A 24,449-nucleotide genomic window follows, 5' to 3' on the forward strand; every position below is an offset into this window, starting at 1 on the left:
CGAATGAATACAGCGGTTATACAGAAATATTAACCGATAACCCCCCAAAAAAAACACAAGAGGGAAAAGGTACGTTACTATTATAAATCCACAAATACATTCATCCCAGTTTGATGAAGAGTCTCTTAGGTGTTTGGCATGAGAATGAAATAGTTATTACAAAGACGACAGCTCATTCCAAAGCGGCAGAGCCAAACATGATGTTGATTAATCAACAGTAAACAGATACAGTCTTTATAGCTTCTAAAGACTTAATGATGGCTGGAGCTTAGCTGCCGTGGGAGGGCAGACAAGAAAGATTCATTCTCAGGGTATTTGCATGAGTGACTCTTTCTTGGCTCTATTTACCCTGGATTTTGGAATCACTGTGTATTAAATAAGGTCAGCATCACTGGCAGCAGAGCCCATTGTGGTAACTCCATCAAGCACTATTTTGACACTTATACAGATCAACTTCAATACGGTGTTGTTTCCCTGTAATGAGCAGAGAACTGCCCAGTGCATGCTGGAGACAAGCTTTTTTTGTTTTGTTTTGTTTTTAAAGTTCCTCACTTCATTTATCACTTTACTTTCTTTCTTAATTGAATTTGACTTTAAATAGTCTCAGATTCATGAATCAGAGCAAGCTTTTCCCTGACGTGGCAGTCACCAGGAAAAAGAAGGACCATGGGAGAATTGGGGGTGTGGATGGGAAATACAGTAGCTTGTCAAACCTAAGCTGCATAAACTGAAATGCATTTACAGAAAAGGGTCAGCATCTCTCATTTTTCTGATTATGATAAAAACATTAGGGTGTCTAAGTGCATGAAAATGCAAAAGAGCATTTATGGAAGTATAATTTAATTGCAACAATTCTGTGTGCAGAAAAGTGTTGTGACCTTTGTCCTACCTTCTACTTTGTAAAAAAAACAGTTTTGGTTCGAGGGGTCATGGTGGATCTGAGTCAGTTGCGGGGGATGTGGAGGATGTGGGGTGATTGGGTTGCAGCAGACTGCACACACTGCAGAGAAATTAGACAGGTTGTCAGCTGAGTGTGCAGCAGGGCTCTGGCGGCCAGCCCTTCTCTGGAGGAGAGGAGTGCAGGATGGAGGAGTGTGCGAGTCTTGCACGAAGAATTGAGACATGGTTTCCTGTGTGTATTTCCTGTGTGTTTAATGTGCAGCTCAGGGCCAGGGCCTGTTTCCTGTGTGTGATGGGTGCCAGGCCCAGGACCCCAACACAAAGACAACACGCCATGAGAACCCACCAATATCAGTGGCAGGTCAAGCAGCTGCTGCATGCATCAGGACAGTTTCAAAGGCTTCTCTCTATATATACAGGCTCACAGTGGTACAAAGTTTACAAAATATAGCTCGTGAGGGGAAGAGATCGCTCTTATCCTGTCCGTTTGTGTCTCTGTGTCAGTACTTCTAATAGGCAGAGATACCAGACTGCTTGCACTGTGTCTCACCTCATAACTCTATAGAGTAAAAGATCCTGGCATATTAAAGAGTGAATAAAATTTTCAATATATTTTACACTTTCTTACTGTTACTAATTAATTAATTAATTATGATTATTTCAATAAGGACAGTTCATTTGAAGAAAGTGAACACGGAATATATCTAAACATTCTCTTCCACTTATCCTTATCAGGGTCGGGGGGTGGGGGTCTATCGAAGGGCAAATGCAGAGAGACAGACAACCATGTGAACTTTTTGGAGTGTGGGAGCAAGCCAGGGTACCAGGAGAGAATCCATGGAGAAAAAGGAGAGAACACAGAAAGACCCCAGCCAGGTGGTGGAGTCAAACTCAAGACCTTCTTGCTGTGAGGCAACAGTGGTAACCACAACACCGTCATGCTGCTCTATTTATATATAAAGTTTGAGTGATAAACCATTTGGCAATTAGACTTTGATGAAGCTACATAGCAGAGCAGGTTCCAATAACAATAATAAGTAAGCCAAGGCCTGTAGTGTTTAGACACCATGTGGCGATCAAGAAGTCAGTCATAAAGCAGGCAAACAAGGCTCTGTCATGGTTTAGACTGCATTTCAGCCAGTGGTGTTGGAGATCTTGTCAAAAATCATAAAATTATGAATACAGGAAATTACCATTAGATTTTTATCCACCATGCAATACCATCTGGAAATCTAATTGACAAGGCAAACACACTGGCAGTGCAGTAAAAGCATACCTGTATAGAAAAACAAACAATGGGACACATTTCAATCTGCGCTTCCAGCTCATAAAACCCATGAAAGCAGGAATTCAAAAGATTAGAATACTGTGAAGACATCACCATTTACTTTACATGTTACATGTTACTCAGTTTTTGCAGAAAAAAAAGAAGGAAATTCACATCAAATCAATGTGGTACTTTCAAAACAATATGTCAATCTACAATACTTGGTTGGGAAATCCCTTTGCTTTAATCATCGCCTCGATGCGCTATGGCATTGAGGCAATCAGCCTGTGGCATTGCCTGGGAGTTTTGGAAGCCCAGATTTCTTTGATGCTTGCTGTCAGCTCTTCTTTGTTTTTGGGTCTGTTGGACCTCATTTTCCCCTTGATAATACCCCATAGATCCTTCTGCTGGTGCACCTTCTCCTGCCACATTTTGCCCTTCCACTAGACTTTCCATTGATATGCTTGGACACAACACTCTGTGAACAGCCAGCCTCCTTAGCTATGAACATTTGTGGCTTACCCATCCTATGGAGGGTATCAGTGATGCTCTTCTGGCCAGTTGTCAATCTGCAGTCTTCCCCATATTGAATTGAATCAAAGTGAAGCAATTTAATGACACCTGGGAAAACCTGTGCAGGTGCTTTGAGTTTAGTAGATGAGTTGTGTGTGACACTCAGTTTAAAACATTCATGCCCTGTAAAATTTGGGCTGATGTCTTCACCATATTCTAATTTTTTGAATTCCTGTTTTCGTGGGTTTTATAAGCTGGAAGCCCAAATTATGTACAAATAAACAACTAAGTACTTGAAATAATTTAAGTTGTGGGCCCTGAATCTATCATTTCTGAAAGTTTAACGTTTTGAAGACAAATATTTTTTTCCCTGATATTCAAATTTTTTGGAAAGGGTCTAGATATTGTATTTCTGATTTGGTTTTAATGAATTACTAAACCTGTTTCTCAGTTTTCCAGCACAATCGGTGGTTCAAGACTTTTGAATAGTAATGGACTTGTGTGTGTTAATGACTTGACTAAATACTGCTTCACATCCACCAGCTGGTCACTGACTTCATCTGTCTGTTTTTTTGGTATTGGGAATGGCAGTAATGAGAGTAGAAGCTAAATCAGCTAACTGAAAAATGCTAAAAACCCCTTAGGGCTGAGGGAAACTGCACAGTCATGTACTGATTTGTCACTACAAGTCACCCATTTTTCATAGTAGTAGGTGTTTTAAGCCACTGTTGTTTTAAAAAATGCTGAATACAGTTGCCTAACTTAGCTGAGCAAATGTTGTATTTGAGCATGTTTGAAGTTTTTGTTTGGACATGTGCTTGAATGTGTGTGAGGGTGAATGTGAGGAGCTCTGACAAAGTGACAAAACCTCTCTCAAGAAAATGGAGCATGTTTGCCCAGTAAGAATAGCCTTAAACACACAACCAACACAAACAAAGACCCCTGAGCAGATGGAAGAACAGGCGGGAGGTAAAAAAAAAAAAGAGGATAAAGAAACCAGAGAGAAAGAGGTGGGGATGGTGTGAACATGACTGGAGTTGTTAATTCACCTCAGACAAGCACAGACACACACACTGAAACTGTGACGCATTAAATGACTCTTCCTGGAATTCTCTTTGAATATATAAGTTTGTGGTGAGGATGATCTGTGCATGCGCATCCACAACCTCGTGACTTATTATAGTTGGGAAATTTCTCAGCAACACCTGAGGATAAATTTAAAGCCAGAAACACAAACACACATATGAATGGGCACAGACACAACTGTTGCGACACAAACACACTGGAAGCATACGATCACGAACACAGTAATTTATGGTCGTAGGGCAGTCAGCCAAGAGCCAGGGTTTCAGACACACACAGATAGGTGAACCAGACTGCTTCCAAGAGTGAGGCCAGATGGAGGAGGCTGCCAGTCTTCTGTCATCACATGTCAGCCCACCAGGGCTACAAATATACAGCAAACCCAGCCTTACTCTCTTCATCTGCACTGTAAAATATCAGACGCATGAGAAGCGTTTCTTTATAGAAATCTTTATAGTCATATATTTTTTCAGGTATTTGAGCACAAAAGCATTTTTTTGCATTTCTCTCCCAATGTTTACAGCGTTATGAAAAACACCACGATTCAATGTATTATAATTCATTATATCATAGGTTACAGACAAAGAGCCATGAACAGATCGGAGCAGTTTTCTTATGTCTTAAATAAATTGGGAGAAAATAGAAATTGGTACTTGGTAAATAAACAAATAAACTGCCAGCGGTGAAAGGCTGATACACCTAAAAATCTTTTCAAGAACCTGACACAGCATCGTTTAATTCAGAGAGCCTGAAAACCAGTCAGAGACCACATTTTAAAACTGGAAATTAAAAGAAAACAATTGGAGCAGCTGGCTTCGATAATTTTCTGGTGCATTTAGACACATACCAACATCTAATCAATCAAAAGCATTTCTGTTTTTGTTTCTCCCCCTTTTTTTTTTTTTTTTTTTTTTTTTTTTTTTTTTTTGTGTTGTGTGTATTGTGCTTCCTGGTTGTGGGGATGCCACCTGGATGGGGGTGGGGGGTAGGGTTCGCAACTTTTGTAAGAAATTCTGGACTGTTTTGTTGGAAAACTATAAATAAAGTTGTAAAAAAAAAAAAAAAAAAAAGCATTTCTGTTTTTAAATCTATTCAGATTAATCCCTTTGTCACATGAAAAGTGGCACTGATGAAGAGTGTCTGAATTCATCTGAGTTTGAAACCTGCATTTTTGAGTGGCATACAAATGATGCTTGTCAGTACTTGCTTAAAAAAACAGTTTTATGAACTATAACATACATCACTAGTGCAAGGAGTCAACTTTCAGACTCCTCGTCATGTGTAAATAACAAAAGTCATCAACTTGAGCGGGTATCAAAGCCTCAAAGCATTATACACACTGTGCCCCTATCACTCAGCTCTGTTTAATGCACATTTGTCCACTCATAAATTTTCTAGTGTGATTAAAATTTCCATTGTTGGAAATGTCCACTGCACATCGTGTGCACACTTGTGTGTATGATACATGTATTTCCTTCAGTGTGGAAACCTAGACTATTTACTATATCTCCTTATGGGGACATGTCTTCCTTATGGGGTCCAAACAAAAATCCTAACATAAAATCCTAAAACATTTTAAGATTACAATCATGGGCACAGTTAGGCAAGCAGTAGTTGAGATTCATGTTAGAGTGCGTTTCCAGGAAACAAACATAAGTCAATGTAATGGTTTCTGAAATGATGGAAAAATGGCCAAGTGTGTGTGTGTGTGTGAGTGTGTGTGTCCAACAGGGCTGAAAGGGCTGCAGGGGAAGTCTACTGTATTTCATTATGTCCAAAAAGAGAGAGCAGGCAGCAGTCTATTCAGTAGGGCTTTGAGAAAAGAAAGGACCTCTCACCCTTTATGAGGACTCTCAGAAAGCCTTTTTTCTTTTCTTCCTCAAGCATCATTGTGTGCTATTTACTACAAAACTCATTTAGCACAAATGAAAGAAACTCTTCTTAATGGGTGTGTGTTCTGTGTATGAAAAAGGGGGGTTATCTATTCCTCTGCTTTCACAACATTTATGACTGATAAAAGCACAGCAGTGGCTTAGTTACCAGCTGTGTATGTCTAAATACTCCAAACATGCAGGATAATGATGCAGCGATAAGTCATTAAGACCCAGACTAAATCTCTCAAAAACATTAGGATGGGCAGGGATCTGAACTCTCCACGCCTTGCTCTATTATTGCTCCACTTTTTGTAGTGTCACAAAACTGACAGGTCTGAACATGAAGAACACGAAGATGAAAGGAAATAAATAAATATGGGTGGAAGGATCAACCGAGAGAAATTTCAGTCACATGTGACTATATTCAAATTTGTTAAGGTGGTATGATTTTGACGATTTGAAATTCTGTGGCAAGCATCGAAAGGTCACCAAAAGGCATCGCGATGAGAAAACAGTAACTCATCCTCAGCTGATCGGACATTTGTCTGTTGGTTTAAACAAAAGGTCACAGGGACTGAGTATTACTGCTCCTCTGTACTAGAACAAAAGCTCGACTTTCAGCTAAATCCTCTGTGAGTAAACTGAGCCTTGACATTTACAGAGTTACTTTTAACCTGTATGCCCAGCGACTCTACACTTGTGTTTACTTCATCTGAAATATGTAACAACTCTTGATTGGTAGCAAAACTGAAATGTAATCAACACAAGACTATGGTACCAAAATTATGAGTTAATCCCAAAGACTCAGTCTCAGTGCTGAATCTCTGCTGCTCTCTAGTGACCATCTACCTTCATGGCATGTTCTTAAAGATGGTTTGTGTAGTGTTTTAAAGAACTCTGCATTTTTGTCTCATCTTCACAGAAAGAATGTAATTCTGGTTTTAATTGTACCAATTTCATTCCCACACCAATACAATATATACAATGAGCACATGTCACAATGAAAAGACTTTCATCCACGAGCTCAGGGACTACCTATCGGTGTGGAAGTATGATTCTTATATTGTATCATGTTTGACTTTGTTTCATATCATATTTGCCTTTTGGGTTTACAGGAAATTACACTTTAGAAATGCTTTTTGCCAACAAGCCCTGACGGAGAACCTTTCCCTGTGCTGACTTTTATTCAAGCGACTGTAAGAGGCAACAAATTTCAGTAAAAGCTAGATGGAGACAAATGAGCTCAAGTCATTAAAAGAAAAAAGCATTTTGACATTACTCACAGGAAGCATCTGGAACTGCTTGAACTTATGATTTTTAAGAAAGAAATATTAAGAAATTACTGATTTAAAAGGTTAAAGAATAATCACGGAGAGTTCAGGTGTTCATCTCTATTCTCCCTAGAAGCGGGGAATCAAACAACCTAGAAGATTTGAGAAGCTTGACTACATTCATTGGTGTTCTTCTTCTACATTAGTCATTTCTTGTCCATTCTTGTCACTGCCAATGAAAATCAGCTCTAACTCGGCCTACTGTCCCCTTCTTCTTAGTGCTACTATCTCCAAATCATACATCACAGCAGGTCTCACTACTGGCACTGGTTTCCACCTACTCCACCCTGCCTGCACTCTCCTTTTTACCTCTCTTGTGCACTTGTTCCTGTCTTTTGCCTTTGATGGTTGACTCCAGGTATTTAAACTCATCCGCCTTCACTACTTCTGCTTCTTGCATATACAATAAGCTCTGTGATGGACAGGCAACCTGTCCAAAGTACCTCACATCTTGCTTAATAACAGCTGGTATAGCTGTTATACCAGCTGTTATAAAGCCCTTTCAAATGATCAGTTTTAAGAAGATGGATGGATGGGTTAGAAAAGAAATCACAGTCCATGGAGTTTGGTTTCCATTAGAAGGATACTAATGAGGAAGCCACCGCTCTCTAAAAACAAACAAAAATCCACAGCTTTTGCCAAAACATAATTTTAGGACCAGTTATTGCAGAACACTAATATATTACACATGGTTTAGAAATGTTCACTTCCTGTCACGTGAGTTTAGTTTGTTTGACTTTTGTAACGGCATACATTAAAATACTTCCACCTCTTTAACGACACTCGTATGACTTGAGCTGGGAAGTCATTGTCCTGTGGCTCCCTCTAGTGGTGGTGCAATACATACAGACCGTGCTATTTAAAAGCAACCCTGCACCAGACAGAACATGTCCCATCCTCTTGGATCCTGCTGTTGTACAGTGATACTTTCCTTATTCACTCCTATGAATTTGTCACAATAAGGGTACAAATGTATTTTAATTGTTGCACAGTTTACTCTGGAGGTTTTTAAGATCGAACATGTGGCCTCCAGATGATGTATGATACCCCCAAATCATGTACATACAGAAACCGCTCCTCTACTTTCTGTCAGCATTAAATTAGAATCTCAGCTGCACATTTTATTCCTAGTGCACATGCACCCTCAGTAAAGCATTAAATCCTTGCAAACTACACATGACTCATTGAATCGCTATTTGAAAATAGCAGATGTATTTTGTAAATAAAAAAAGTATATCCCGAAACACTGGCTGAGTGTTGCTGTGTTTATCCGTGTACATTAAGATGAGCCAGATTTGTTTGTTAGACCACACAAAAATGCTTGTTTGAGTCAATACGCGTGAGAAGAGGCTTAGTCAGCTGTCTGTCTGGAAATCAAGCTAGGAACAATTAAACCATTACCCACCCTTTAAACTAAACCTCAGTATTTCCAACCCATGACTAACACCATCTGATTTTGTTCGTTGCTTCTCACTAAGGTTATAATTTAAATTTCTTCATATGTTCCAAATATAAATGTATGATTTCTGAAAATTATATGTGTACAATTTGTAAAATGTAGAAGTCCCATTTACTTAGAAAGGTCACAGGTTTCACAGTGACAGTAGGCAGTGTGTGCACAAAACATCAACCTCCACAGCTCCTCAGTGTTATATCGCAGCAGTTCCCAGGCAAAATTCACTAAAAGAGCATTTTTTTAATAATTATTTATACAATACAATAAAGGCTAGTGGACCTCATGTTATATCCCGTGGTTTTAGTTGTACTTATTTCCCACTTTAATTTGTGTCCTTTCTTCCAGTTTTCTAGTTTTCTTTGCTCTGTTAGTTTTTCCTTTGAAACCTGTGTTGTAAGCAGAGATGGGCAGTAACGCGTTACTTGTAACACGTTACTGTAATCTGATTACTTTTTTCAGGTAACGAGTAAAGTAAGGGATTACTATTGCAAAAAACGGTAATTAGATTACCGTTACTTTCCCGTAGGAACGCTGCGTTACTGCGTTACTAAAACCGTGATTTTTTTGCGAGAATGTCTCATGACAGTGACGTAAGCGAGTGCGACGTTTGTGACAACAGCTGTATGCAGATCAACAATGGATAATATATCGAGTGCGGGAGAGAGTATGAGCGTGCAGCGTTTAAAGCGTGGAAGTACTGACCTTACTTTAAGTTTGATTCCATAAAAAGTGACAAAAACATTAGTGTCCATCGTGCGTGGGAAGAAAACTTCTTTTTACAGCGAAAAAACCCCCTAAACTTCCAAGCAAGCACCGAGAGTGCAACGACGTAATGGGAAATTCACAGAGAAACTCGCGGATTCTTCCACTGACCGCTGCGGCACACCTGCACCAGGGTAAACCTCCGCCTACCCCACTCCTGCTTTACAGGTGAAAATAGAGCAACAGGACCGCTAGTCTTTGATGTTATTTATTTTCTGCTGTGTTTTACTTGCATCTATTTGAAAGAGTGAGTGTAAACACACACAAAAAAAAATATTTTATGTGCTGGAATGTGCAGAAAATAGGTTTAAATGTTAAACTAATTTATTCAACTCAGAGAATGTTGCATATAATTAAATTTTTGCTTGATGCATAAAGTTAAAAGATTAAAACTAATATAACAAGTTTTAAAAAGAGACTTTTCCTTTTGATTACATTTTGTATGATGGATTATGCAGAAAAAGTAGAATTGGGCTGAAAGATCTATCGCTTTATCACCTATTCAGGTTGTAAATCGTGTTTTGAAAAAGTAACTAAGTAACTAAGTAATTAATTACTTTTGAAAATAAGTAATCAGTAAAGTAACGGGATTACTTTTTTAGGGAAGTAATCGGTAATTAGTTACTGATTACTTTTTCCAAGTAACTTGACCAACACTGATTGTAAGTCTCTGATTGTCTTCTTATATCTTTAATACTGAAGATTTTCTCCCATAGTGGGTGTTTTGCTATTCTTTTTACCAACCTATCCCAAATCTGGTCAAAGCTGATTGCAGGCCGTCCCTGATCCTGGATCCAGGTCACTTCCTGTTAAAAGTCAATTCTTCATTCCCACTGTTGCCAAATCCTTGCTTGCAGGAAATCCTCTTATTGTTAGGAATTTTTTTCTCTTAGGATAGTTGTGTCTGTCGCTAGGACACTTAATGAAACTGAGCCATTAATAATAATAATTATTAATAATTATTATAATAATTAATAATTAAATATGTTTATATTGTCTATTCTGTAAAATAGTCAGATGTCTATTCTTATTAATGTACAGAATTCACGTGTGTCAGGTTACATTTCACTGTGTGTTATACTTGTATAACTATGCATGTGACAAATAGAGAACCTTGAACCTTGAACCTTGCTATTAATTCCAGCTGTGCTTCTGCGATGTCTGCTGGAAAAAATTCCACTGATCCACTCATCAAACTCTGAGAAACAAAGTGTGTATTTCCAAACAATTCAAATAACTGCTTTATCAAAGCAGTGTTTACTGTTGGACCCAGCGCACTACTGCTCAAGTCAAAGGTCAAAAATCCTTGTGATGAACAGTGTATTTCACCTAAAAGACATGAGAAGTTCTACAAGAGGGGTTAATATGTACCTACGCAGACAGAACGCTCACAGGAAGAGCAGTGGAGACCTGAAAGTGAATCACAGTGATATTTGGAAGTCTACGCTCTCTGTTTAAGCCCCACGAACCCTGTTGTTATAGAGTAATGGGACAGCTGGAAAGGTAAAGTGGTGTTTTAAAACTCTGAAAGGGGACCACACACAAATTCTGATTTATAATTAAATTATGCTGGGATGAGCTTCTCCAAAACAAAAAGCAGCTGTCTCTATACCTTAGAGACTGGTACAAAGATTAAAGAGACACATAATTGCTCGTTTTCAATTATGTTTACGTTTTGTTTTTAATTTTTAATTTTAATAAAGACGTGACAGTCATTTAATCCTGAGGTTTTGCCTCTAAATCTTTTAAAACATGTTGGATCTTCCAGCCAAGAATGACAATGCCCATCGGTGCTATTACAGAGGAAATCAACATCCAGCCCAGACTGGTGAATCATCAAAGACACTGCTATTGTTTACATCCGTTTGTTCAGACATGTTGCCACAGTGTTAATAAAAAACCCGGTATTAACATCAACTGCTGCCTTCTGTCTGCAAGCCAGTGGGAACTCATCCCAAGCAGAGACCTGAAGAAGTGAAGCCTTTCAAAGCAGAGCATTCTGCAGCGACGGCATGTTTCCTAACACACAGCGTTTGTTTTGAGGCAACAGTGACACATCTAAGAGCAAATGAAAAGCTTTGAGTCACAGTGTGCTGGTTTGGAAACAGATGATCAAAAAGGTGTTCATCTGGTCAGAACAGTACTGTAAAATATGGACACTGTAATTTACTTTTAAATGCATGTTATTTTCAAAAAAGAAGTAATAACGAGTAAAAGTTAAGATTTTATTCTTGACACTATAAGGTTGGAGGTGAAATTGTCAGTGCAATCATTATATTAATTACACTGACTGTGCTACTGCTTCTATTCACAAATGTCTACAGACGTCTTTATTTCACAAGCATAAGCAGGAACTCGAGTAGCTTTTATGTAGCACTTTACTGCGACTTTTGGGGAAATGTCATTTTTCTAGTCATCATAGCACCACGATTGCGTTAACCTTTCAAACTTCAAAAGAGAAAAAAGGAAAATCACCCAGCCTCCTAACCTTCCTACAAACCTAAATCTTGACTTTAAGCTGCTAACCACCCCCACCAAACACTGGACACAGCTATGTACCAATCTGACAATTTCCCTTTTTAATTATACTTTACCTGTCAGAACACTTCATGCTTTATGTTCTCTTCTCACCTCTCGTTCTTCTGTAATCTAGTTACGAGAGCATTTCATTGTGCTATTTGTCACCTGGACGTGTGGTGTTTAAGAAGAAAGCTGCAGGTGATTAAGGAATTAAGAGGAAGCTTGGCTGTTCATCGCCCTCCTTCCTTGCCAAAACAAGGTGAGTAGTTTGTGAATTCTTAACTAAACACTCCTCTGTTGTGTCCTGTAGTACAGACAAACAGAAGAAAAAGCAGTTTGTATAGATAACCTTAAAGCAGGGATGTCAAACTCATTTTACATTGTGGGTCACATCCAGCCCACTTTGATCCTATGTGGGCCACACCAGTGAAATTCCCCTTTCTGTCAGTGTAAAGAAGCTTAACTACATGTTTAATCCCTATGATATCTTGATATAAAGATACTGAGTGCAGTTTCAACAATATGTCTCAGTGTTTTGTACATGATGAAGAAATGCTTTTGTAGTAAATGACTTAAACTCTTTGGGCTTAATAATTAATTTGCTAAACTGGTGGCTCATTGCTCAGATTGCTTTGTTAATTAACAGAAACTTTTCTATTTAATTATTTATTTTACTTTTTTTGATAGACATTTAATAGACAGCAAAAAAAACCAGGAACTTTTCTTTCATTTAACTATTTATCTATTACTTATCGACTCTGGTGTTGTAAGAAGGCTAGCTTTATGATGAGGGAACGCTCTAAACCTAATGAAAATGCATCAATATTCCAAAATTTCTGTCCTCCTTTACATTTTCCAAAGCCATTCAGAGGGCCAGTCTATTGTCTTTGCCTGGTTGAGTCTGGTAAACAAACACAGATGGTGCATTTCTTTGTCACTTACCAGTCTGATTTAAGACCTGTCTGCAACAAACAAAAACCAAAGGAAGGCTCAAATCGTTTCACACGATTGGTTTGTTTAAAATGGTGACAGAACAAAATGAGTGCCTACATGAAGAAACGTTGCACTCTCCTTTAATGTCTAACCCAGGTAAATCACCTCAACTTGTGCAAAAACATGAAGGGTAAAGGGAGAACAGGAAATGGAGAGATTGGTGTCAATCACAAGGAAAAGCACAGAAAACAGACATCACACGTCACCACCCAGTACCTGTGCGTACCTCTCTTAATCTTTAAAACAACAAAAAAATAAATAAAAATGTTTAGTTGAGAAATTGTAAAGAAAATAGTAGCACCACAGATTATCAAGGCTATTATGGAGTAACTGACTCTGAATATGACAAAACCGAGATGAGATGAAGTAACCAGTGCCAACTCAGTCCTCCACAAACCATGTTCACACTTGCTGATAGCAAGTTGCTTGAAGAAGCTCATTTTTAAAATATTACAAGCTGTAATCCCTGCCTCCTTGATCTTGTTTTAATCATATGGGGTTCATTATGTCCTATTATGTCTCCAGGCTGAACACTGCCATGAGAACTCCTGAACTCACTGCGTGCATGGCGGAGCTCTCATGACATCCCTCCACTGACACGTTCTCCTGGCCGCACATCTATGAAAACAGAACCGAGTAGACGGATGATTCTCTTAAGATATGATTCACTCTCTCTTTTCTTAAACTATTTTTAGGTTTTACTGAACAAGTAAGATGTTTTCCAGCAGAACCCAGTGCCACATTCACACAATTTAATTCTTGCAGCTGAAGTGAATGCATATATTTGAAATAATTACTATAATAACTGTCCACAGTTCCTGGCTACAGGAAAGAATGATCCAAAAAGCTGGGAACAGGATAACTGTCTTACTCACTTCTGCCCTGACCAAAGGAATTCAGCAGGTCTGGGAATTGAATTCAAGCCACATGGGCTGTTTACTGTTGTATCTTGGTTATGATTATGATTGAAGGATACACATGAGACTAAATCAGCGAGGTGATGTGCAAAGTACAAACTTTAAACCACAAGTCATCTTGTCTCAATCGTTCCCAACCAGCAGAGGTTAAAAAAGCATTGTCAGGAGAACATACATTCTGTACTGGAATGTGTTTTTATTAGTGCAGCATGGTTAGGGTTTCAGTTTTGCTGGCTTGTTCAAAAGATCCAGAGCTGCACAACACATCTGCCTAGCACAGATTTCTGTCTGCCTTCCTGCCTGATTGTTTACACCAGAGTCTGCCTTTGGCTCTCGCTTAAAGTGGAAAAAAAAGAAACCTCTGAGGTTTAATTCAGTGGTAAATGTACCCTCTGAACAGAAGAGGAAGAGAGCATGAAAAATCTAATCTGGGACTTTAATCACTTCAGATATCATAAAAACAGATAGAACTCACAACACCATATGACATATGAAGTGCAGCACTTCCATTTAAGAGTAGGAGTGTAATTTACCTGTAAATAGTGCATACAGTCAGAATAATCCCGTATGAATATAATAGGTATAGCTCAGATGTGCAGTCGTTGCTATGGCAACAATAACTAGCACGCTAGTAAAAGTTAACAATAGGAAGCTGCCCTGCAAAGAATGCCGAGCAGTCTAATTTGGTGTTGATGTGAGTTACAGAGGCTCAGAGTGGCTGGTAGGGTGATGACTTTTGGCAAGAAGGAACAGAACCAGGGAGTGTCTGTCAGCTCCCTGTAGAAGAGCATTCATTTTTATGAACAACAGTACATATATTATGAAGGATACACTTTCATTACCATAAATCTTTTTCTTTGATTAAATTGGTAGGTTCTTGCTTCCAGTTTAAAGTGTTTCAAATGGCGTTAACTACAGTGTGAACTACAATTACAGCAAAAACTGTGGATATGTTTCTTGAAGAAAAAAAAAAGCAGTCCAAACCTTCGGTTGCTACCAAAGAAGCTATGCCTGTCACACATAATCTATAACCACACATGAAAACACTTAAAAAAAATGATAAGCTGTTGACAAATGCTGATGAAAACAGTGGCTGGATAAGCATGCTTTTAAAACCTCAAATGATAATGAGGCAATCCTGCCTCTCCATTTCTAATTAAAAATACTTTTCTGTGATTTGCATCTGCACTGAGGTTAAGTAGGAATGTTGATCCAATACCCCAGTGTATACTGATTGCATACTGAAATTTAGAAACTGGTACTTAATTTGCATGATGTTGACAGTTTATGCTTTTTCCACACAAGGCAGTTGTTAAGCTAGTTGCACTTGCTGTCTTGTGTCACAAGATTTATCTCTAAATTTATATCGTGGGAATTTCATTATGTCGCAGGTTTCTCTGACCTATAGGTATTTTTATTTTTTTAAAATCTTAATTATTTTTGTAGTAAAATAAGCATTTCTAGCCTAAAAATGAATGAAAGAGTTATAATAAGGTTTATAAGCCCATAGGAAAAATAAAATAAACATATTGTTTCTACTGCGCTATCCCTAATTTGTTATATTACTATGTGTCTGTAAGCAAATTTCATGAGGGTTTGCCTATCCATGTTACTCCTGACATAATTACATGTTTATTTTTGGAGCCTTCTGGGAAACTCTTCTGCATTTCCTTTTAAGCAAAGCCTCATTTAAAATCTTCTAACTTTGTTTTTATAATAAACAAACTCCACAAACCCCCGAAATAAAGTTGCAGCACCCTGGTTAAGAAGCTGTTTAGAAGCTAGCCTTGAGCATCATTAGCACCACATCAAAGTACAGGCATAGAAAGGCTGTTTTTTATTACAGTTTTTGTTTTGTTGAGGAGTTTTAATGCACAGTCTGAGATCATTGGTTACACATTTTTCAGTTAAACTAAATATTCCATTAAGTACTAGTCATTATTGTTTTTGTTTTGTGATAGTACCACCGGTGCACATAACTTTTTCCAAGTCGGTCTACAGCAGGATAAAAATCATGTGACCAGAAGTTTTCCAGGTAGAAGTAACGAGATTACTGTTCACATGTAAACGGTTGCATGGGCTGCTTTTCAGTCAGCAGCAGGGAGGGACGACAGGAAAAGAGAATGAGGTTAAAAAAAGGCAGCAGAAAGGGAGAGCTCAGGACTCCCCTTCAGGCATCCGAGCAAGTCTGGACTGTTCTGCTCCTGCTTGAGTTCAGCCCACGCTGAGCAGCGCTGCCTCGGGATTCAGAAATAGCGTTCACATCTGACGGTCCTCCACCGGGATGCAGCAACAGGATCTGGGCGTTTGAGCTCCACTGGATTGCTTTTTATCTTTTTGAAGTTGTGATTTTGGACGCCGGGATTGTGATTCTCGTCTGTGTGGTCAAAATACTGCACGGAGATCCAGGGCTGGTGGATATGCCACAGGTGGAAAGGTGGGGAGCGGCAGGCTGCAGTCGGGTGCAAGGAGAAGAGATCCCCAGGTAAGATAAGTGGAAACTGTGTTCTGTGGGAGCCCTTGTGCTTGGGTGCAGTTCGTGCACAGTTTGCATGCATTTCTCCACTGAAGACTACTAATGACAGTCTATATAAGAATGCTATGCATGTGTGCACTGCATTCACTTACTCTGCACACCTTGCAGTCTGGTAAGCGCAACTGTGCAAATGGGGGAATTACCCAAACTGTAGCCAGTACACCGCCCCTTTAAGCCCATCGCTTTGCCATCAGAAAAAAAAAATGCTTCACTTGGCACAAGAACATCCAGAACATTCATCACCTAATTTTCACCCTTCTCATAATTACAAGTGTTTTTAAATGCTTGGCTTTTCTGTATTCTGTATGATAATGAGAATCAGGCACAGGAGTCTTAATAAATCGTAAGCGCCACTGCCTTTTGAATGAAAGAACATAATTTTGCTCTGAACCCAAATCCCTAGATTAGTTGAACTAGACGTTCATAACATCTTGACCTCAGCTGAACTTTTATAGCGAGAGGCCATTATTACACCATGATGCTGCAAAAGAATCTCCCTCCTACGTTTCCTCCTCAGCCTTTTGTATCTTGATTGGTTTCAACTGTCTGTACTACTTCTGAGGACATCATTTTCTTTGCTGTGGTTTGGCTCAGACAACAGCAAAGAAAAAAAAATGCCTGAAAATATTTATAAGGAGTGATTAGAGTCTTCCTCACAGCCTCACATGCACCCTGCCACTTTCTCGCTCTCTCTCCTTTTAATTTGCTGCATTGCTGCAACCATGCTTGGTTAACTTTTTTGGCGTGCCACTGTGGTAGTGGATGTCTCTGGACTCATCCCAAGTGTGTCATCCCAAGTAAGGCCTGCTGCTGCTGGTTACCGCGTGTGCTTAATGTGTGCATTGTCCAGCATTTTCTATTCAGGTTTTAGGAAAAGAAAGTTGCTTTAACAATTTTATGAACAATGGCCCATTTTTACTCTTGCTTAGGTTTCTCTTTCTCTGTGTTTATGTTGGATTAAACCAACTATAAGCCCTGTGAATTTGACTTGTCTCAGTCCATTAATGCTTTTGAATGAGACGGATAACTTCTCATTGAATGTTGTCATTTCTCAGATGCAGTCAGTCTGGCTTTTGATAATAGTAATACAAAGCTAGTCTGATGCTTAAATAGGAGGATAAGACTGGAGCTTATTTTGAAACTTGTTATAGCAAGGGGTCATGGATAAGATTCAAATGTTGCTGTTACAAGGTTTTTGTTTTGTTTGGTTAAAGAAACCATTATTGTTGGAAGTGGGAGATGATATATTTGACTTCAGGGGTCAAAAAAGTCTGCATTAGCCCTCCCTCTTTGTTTTAATTCCCTAATGGCCTCGGAGCAGCGCTTGTCTCTAGTTGCCAAGATCAACCTTTGGGTACAAAGTACACAAGATTCTGAGCGTTTTAGCTCGAGACTTTGAGTAATTTACTGTGACATTTCCACCCCGTTTGATCCTTCCATCCCCTTGTCCACTTGTGTCGCTCTCTGTCCCCTAGACTGATGTTATGCTGGCTCTTACACAATCCTGCACTCTGTCACAGCACAGTGGCCTGTGTCCCGCTGCCCCCCTGGGAGAATGGCATCTCTACTAAAAGTGTAGCTTTTAGAAAGCATAGTCTAGCTCCTGTACGAACTTCCAACAGAAGCTTTAGGATGAGTATTAAACAATTTCCACAGGTTTAAATGTCTTTTACTTCCTCTGTCTGTGCTGTTATGCACACATTACTTTTTCTTTTTAAAAATGACTTCAAGTCAAGTCAGGTTGCTTTATTGTCGTTCTAACCATGTACAGTACACAGTGAAACTAGACAATGTTCCTCCAAGACCATGGTGCCACATATAATATATAACAGACAATCAACACAGGTCTATATAAAGTGCAATGTGCAAAAATTGCAAAAAAACAAAACAAAGACAGCGTAACACCAGATAGAACAATACAGACACAAGACAGTGCAAAAGACAGAGCATTGTGGAAAAAGTAACTTGGTGTGTGTGTGTGTCAGTCCTGTCACTGAGTGTTCAGGAGTCTGACGGCTCGGGGGACTTGTGTTTAGGAAGAAGAAGAAGCAGTCAGCTTCTGAGCTTTTGACCCTTTAACCCTCTTGATTGGTTTATTTGCCAAGTGGCTAGTCATGGGTGTGGTCATGCCCATAAGCCAGTTCATAATTTAAACATTCCAGGTGTGGAAGCCAGACTAGACACGTTGTTAATATAGACTTGATGAACATCTATCAAAAAAACATTCAGAAATAGGTCACCCCACAATTGGCTTGTAAATTGGCAGTAATTACTTGGAAGTATTTCTACCAGGACTTTATGTGAACAGATTTGTGCCTGAAAACAGAAAAGGGTTTGTGAGTGTATCGTGGGAATAGCAAGAAGAAGAAAAATCCATTGTTTGTAGTCCATTTAACATTTAGTGCAACTTTTAGTCATAAGATGGCGTGTTTGGTGACATCTTAAATCGCATTACAAAGTGGTAAGTTAGCCACTGTACTTCAGAAAAGGCTGGGAATATAGACTATAGTCTCAAAACTTGGCGTACAAAACCAGCAATAAACAGAACTTCTATAGATTTCCTACAGTGAAAAAAATAACATAAAAGGTAGGAGTTAACGGTACATAATTTAAATTTGTAGGTGTAAGAGCCTCAAAATAGATGCTTTGATTTTTGAAAAGGGAAAGAGGGGTTACATTTGGAACATATTAAGCTTCCTGTGTGTGATGTGGGATGTGTTTCGGACAAAAATAAACTCTTGTTTAAGGAACAAACATTTATCAGTGATTATGAGCTTCTGGCCTCAAGCAGTGTTTGAACATTAGAAAACTCAGTGTGGTGTTTCTTAATGGTTATTATCTAACTTTAGATTCTTGAATATTTTTTGTCTCTTTTCATTTTTAAAATAATTTCACTGAACAGTATTTAGCAGATCTGTGCAGTGTTATTGTAGAAATGCACGAGTCCTGATGTATTTACAGTAGATAATTACAGCAGAATCTACCAGTGAGCTTTAGAGGTGGTGTTAGTAGGTATTAAGAAGGGATTTGTGGTTTCAGAGTTGCTGCAGTTAAACATGTGTGCACATCAGGAACCGTGAAATGCAAACTTTCCCCCAGAAGTCCCTAGAAAAGTGCACATTAGAATCAAAACGAGGTTATAGATGTTAAAGAATAACCTTAAAGTTGATGCACTCTTTGTTGGACTTTACATAAACTGTAACTAGATTATTTGAAGTCTGAGCAAGCCTCTGCTGTGAAGCTGGGTGTGGCAATCCGATGATAATAAAAGCTTTCTTTCAATGTGGAATTTTACCAGCTAGCTCAATATAACATCTTACCTCAGGTGCGGCTACAAGATCTTAAACTGCATTTAGTAAGAATACATGTATGTTATTTAACCAATCATATGACTGGTTTACATTCTGTCATAAATCAAAATGGCAGTTTGTGACCATCAGACCACAGGGAGTAAATTAAAGGTGGACACCGTGGTGTCACCCATTGTTTGTCGACTCAATGGTCAAGTCACTTTTAATTATGCAGTGCATTTAAAACAGCAGTTTACCCCAAGTACTTTCTAAGTAAGGCAGACATAGACAAATAATATTCCAGATCTTGAAAAACTTGCATACCAAAACATAAATAAATAAATAAACTTACCTAAACAAACAACATGATAAAAACTGAAAAGCAAAGCAAAAATTGAAGCTTCAACTTTAATGAAGCTTTGGCTGCCTCTAATGTTAATTGTGTTCACAGCCAGTGACCATATTTGGATGAACCACCAATCAATCAAAGCAGCCACACCGATAAATTTAAGCCACTTTCTAAGGGGATAATTATGCGTAGACCTCTATTGTTCCAACCTTTTTAAACATGGGTTTCAATGCTGTTTTTTGGGCTTTTTAAAATAGCACTCTCTGTTGATTGTGTGTCTTTTGGAGCTAGTCAAGAAGTTGTAGCCTTTAGTATTTTTCGGTTTAGGAGGTTACTACTTGCTTCTGACAGATCAAGGCTAAGACTAATTTAAATTCCAATTATTAGAAAATAGTTGTATCCTAATGAATTTAAAAGGTAACAATTCATTAGGATTTATGGTAAGGGTTAAAATAAGAAGTAACTTTGATACTCAAAGTACTGCAAAAGTTTTCTGTTTATTGTGAGTCTTATCAAGTCTGGCAGCATGTGTCTTTCATGTGGGTTAGCTCTGACCAAAGCTCGTTGATAGTCAGTCTGGTTTTGGTCAGTGTTGCAACAAAATGCCAAGCTATAAAAGTCTCCAAATGTCAGACGATGTTACTGTTCTTTACATTCAGGCTCAGAAAATCACTTCAGTCTGATGCTGTCCTGCCACCAACATATGTAATTGGTTTGATCCACTTAAATGTTTTTTTTTTCATGTTTCCTTCATTATATTGTGTGTTTACTTTAGCTACCATATCCCTACAGAGTAGATCTGATGTTTCTGTCTTTGGCTCAACATCTGTCAGCTATTTTCAGTAACTTTAATGCTGTGCCTGACTGCGTCAAAGATGAATCAAAGGTTTTCATGAAAACTCCACACCCACATCCAGAATGAATTTCTTCACCTAAAAAAAGCTGTCACCAAAATCATATTGGAAATTTCTTATGACCAAAAACATGGTAACAGTGAGATACACTGTAGAGAATAGTAATGCTGCCATACGGTCTACAAGTGAATCAAGGATCTGTTGGATTTTTTTCCAGAATGGTGCATATTGTCTGTAAGGATCTGCATTCCAGACATACAGTGGCCAAAGAGAAATATGGAGAAAAAATACGTTAAAGCTTTTTTCTGGCCAAACTCCAACATGAGTTACACTAGTGAAGTTTAAGAGTGGATCTGATGCTCGCTGTAAAAAATAGTCTTTTCTGACCACTATCCTTTGAGCAAAGATGAAAGGTGTATGATGCATGATCACATGTACAGAAGCATGTATGCTCTGAATATGCATGTTATGTGAAGGGTGTGTGTGGAGGGAAGAGAATGAGAAGGACAGCTGTAAAAAAAAAAAAAAAAATTCAAACTCTTGTGTAAATTAGAAACATGAACAGGAAGTTTTGTTTGACACAGAATGAATGCAGACTTTCTTGCTGTGAGCTTGAAAGTTCTGGGTTCAAACGCTCCAATTAGTTTGTGGTCTTTCTGCATGAAGTGTGCATGTTTTCGCTGTGTCTGCATGGGTATCCTCTGGTTACCCACGCTTCATCTTACAGTTCAAAGGCATGCATGATTCTAAATTGAATGTGGGTTTGAATGTGCCGTGGGTCGGTGATCTGTCCAGGGTATACCCTGCCCCCTACCCCATGACAGCTGGGAGAGGCTCCATCATCAGCAAGGATAAGTGGAAGCAAATGGATGGGTGGTTGCATTTTATTCTTTTAGGATCAACATGCACAGAGGTCCGTAGAGTGTATGTAAAAGATGGATAGCCTCTGGTAGGGGTCGGTGATATAACCTCAAAATGATATCACAATATTTAAAAGGAATTTGCAACAATAACGTCTTAACGCTTTAACAATAACTAAAGGAGCCTGTGCAATATTGTCACATAATAAAATATATTAATAATTTCCACCTGACATGTTGTATCTTAGATTGAACCTTTTAAGCAGCTACCTTAATGCTCTTTTATGTTAAAGCAACATCAGGCTTGACTTAAACATTGCTTTTCCTACTTTAATAAATAAAGTGCAACAAACTAAAACATATAAGAATATAAATTTACTGAATTGCTATTGTATGAGTAACATTACAAATTGTCCAGGGTGGCTCAGCTCACTGTTTGCTGCTGTCATTTGAAGTAACACTTGCTTCTCCTTTGCCTGCTCTCACTGTGAGTGCACCTACTCACCAAACACACAAACTGCATGCGGAGTGGAGCTAGCATGAGACAGGTAATAGTGAAACAATCCACCTAAGCTGTTTAGTCATGTCAACTCACTTGCCAACATATAAAGAAAAGCTGGCGGTGTGAAATACGGCACTCTGTGTTGTTGATCTTTAGCTGTTCTCTCCCTTTGTGGTTGTTAGCTGTTTTACTGGAAACTGCTGAATGCAAGAGGTGGACTCGTAGAGATCAGCCTGTTGCTTTTTGGAGTCCATACCTAGTGAGAGACATGCAAGAATATGACAAGTAAAAAAAATTTAAAATTATACCATGTAAATCTTGTTGTTTAAGGGTTGGTATTGGTTAACTGAGCTATATATAGTATTTACTTTTTTTCTTCTTCAGATTCACAGGTTTTTGTGGGTTTTTCTCTGAGGTCATCATTCACTATAATATCAAGGACTTTTAAAACAACACTCAGTCATATATACAAGGTTACTAATTTGTAAGTGCATGCACAATGCTTTCTTTCAGGGCTTCTTGTTCACGTAATGTGTTCGTGTAGTGGTCTCTTCAGTGACGATGAATAACATTAATAGTCCATGAGGTAATATGGGGTGGTAGGTATTTGGACACTTTCTCACCAGGTGTGAGAGCTTCTTGGTGCATTGCAAAACCTGGACTGCAGGACAGACTGGTATAAGAAAAGAGACCTCACGTGTTTGTGTTACAGGAAAACATGTTCAAAGTAATGAGGCTGACACGAAATAAAGGCTGTCAGGTAGGTCAGAACAGGTATAGGCAGGAACAATGACTAGAATCCTAAGAAAATGCAGACAAATTACTGGATTGAACTACCCACAAATTATGCTATGGAACAAATGACTAATGAAATCCAGCTGAACAAGAAGAAAGTGGCAGTCAGCAGAAACCGGATTTTCAGTGTTGATGTTTACTATTAATAGATAGTGGTTAACAGAAATGAAGATGATATTAAAATATCTATATACAGTTTGTAATTTGTTCAGACTGTTTTTAGAGATGATATTAATGATAATATTACCTGTTCTTTGTGTGTCCCAGGTTGTGAAGATGTGGAGTTGGGTCTTCACTGTAACTGTCCTGCTGTGCTCTGTGAAACATGCTGAAGCTCAGGGTAAAATGCCTTTTGTTTGAATTAACTTCACTTTACCTTACTGTCACATCTTCCCTGACAGACATAATGTTTTATGTTGCTGTTTCTAATTCTTGTCCTTTATGTCCATCAGACAGGTGTGATAATGTACAAGCTGCAGATATAGTTTTCCTGGTTGATGGCTCTTCCAGTATTGGCCGACCTAATTTCCTGCAGGTTAAGGGCTTTATGGCTGGAATTGTAAAGCCATTCGCCAGCTCCGTGGGCGAGTCAGGGATTCGGTTCGGTGTTGCACAGTACAGTGACACCTCGAGGTGACTGAGAGTAATTAAAAACAAAACAACTAAAAAACACATGGCAGGTGCACAATTGTATATTAATGCACATTTTTCCATCATCAGAGTCGAGTTCACGTTGACTGCCTACCTGAATGGCACTGAGCTTGTCAACGCTGTCCAAAATATAAACTATAAAGGTGGAAACACACGCACTGGTGACGGCCTTAAGTTTGCCTCTGATAACTTCTTCAACCCCGCCTCTGTTCGGGATGTTCCAAAGGTCTAAGGAGTAGCTATACCATTATGATTGATAAATTATTATGTATTCAATGTAGCAGTTCTAGCTAATTTTATCTATGGACCCTCTTTAACTTTCAGATCATGATCCTAATCACAGATGGGAAGTCACAGGACAATGTGAACGAGCCAGCACAGAAGCTGCGCAGTCAGGGAGTTCATGTTTTTGCAGTTGGTGTGTGTTTTATCTGCAGTATTTCCTCAGTTATTCTGAATAATCTGGAATTATACCAGAGCTTCAGGTGAAGTGCTTTGTTTTCTTTGACAACTATTTTGTTTTTAACAGGCATAAAGAGCGCAGACAGGAATGAACTGGCTCAGATCTCGTCCCAACCCAGCAGTGATTTTACCTTCTTTGTTGGGGACTTCAAACTGCTGAACACGCTGCTTCCTCTTGTGAACTCTCAAGTTTGCACGAAAGCAGGAGGCGATTATGCTAGCGACGGTATATTTAACATTAGAATTCAAAGAAATTAAACTGTCACAATTATTGTAAAACTACATGTGATTTTAACCGTGTCTCCTCTCTTCTTAGAGGCGTTTGTTGGTCCATCCAACCTGCAGTTCACAGGCCAGACGTCTGACTCTCTCAGGTTCCGATGGAGTCCTGCAGGGGGCCCTGTGAGTGCCTATGTGATCCAGCACGTGCCACTCACTGGTCTGGGTCAACCAGTCATAGCAGAAATGCGTCAGGTGAGTTCAGGGGTGCGACCAAATAATCAGATTGAAGTGCTTCAGTGCTTCCTTTATTAT

General features: G+C 38.9%; 1 protein-coding gene and 1 long non-coding RNA gene across 6 annotated transcripts in view; both read left to right on the plus strand.

The window, feature by feature from the left end:
• Nucleotides 1–11,520: 11,520 nt before the first annotated feature.
• LOC120731620 lies at nucleotides 11,521–14,609 on the plus strand. The gene is made up of 2 exons (XR_005695392.1): nucleotides 11,521–11,965; nucleotides 13,225–14,609. It is a non-coding gene; the product is annotated as an uncharacterized LOC120731620 (long non-coding RNA).
• A 934-nt stretch (nucleotides 14,610–15,543) lies between these two features.
• Nucleotides 15,544–24,449, plus strand: part of col7a1 (collagen, type VII, alpha 1) — a 70,323-nt gene continuing 61,417 nt past the window's right edge. For 2 of the 5 annotated variants that reach the window (XM_040028718.1, XM_040028720.1), the window contains exons 1-7: nucleotides 15,552–16,101; nucleotides 23,070–23,142; nucleotides 23,255–23,435; nucleotides 23,523–23,679; nucleotides 23,778–23,871; nucleotides 23,983–24,141; nucleotides 24,232–24,389. In XM_040028718.1, coding sequence (XP_039884652.1) covers nucleotides 23,079–23,142; nucleotides 23,255–23,435; nucleotides 23,523–23,679; nucleotides 23,778–23,871; nucleotides 23,983–24,141; nucleotides 24,232–24,389 — 813 coding nt within the window. In that variant the 5' untranslated portion in view covers nucleotides 15,552–16,101; nucleotides 23,070–23,078. Of the gene's footprint in view, nucleotides 16,102–23,069; nucleotides 23,143–23,254; nucleotides 23,436–23,522; nucleotides 23,680–23,777; nucleotides 23,872–23,982; nucleotides 24,142–24,231; nucleotides 24,390–24,449 lie in introns of all 5 variants that reach the window. The other 3 variants (XM_040028722.1, XM_040028721.1, XM_040028719.1) reach the window with 3 other exon arrangements.

This window comes from Simochromis diagramma, unplaced genomic scaffold (genome assembly GCF_900408965.1).
Source record: "Simochromis diagramma unplaced genomic scaffold, fSimDia1.1 OVJJ01000483.1, whole genome shotgun sequence".
In the NCBI taxonomy this organism is placed as follows: domain Eukaryota; kingdom Metazoa; phylum Chordata; class Actinopteri; order Cichliformes; family Cichlidae; genus Simochromis; species Simochromis diagramma.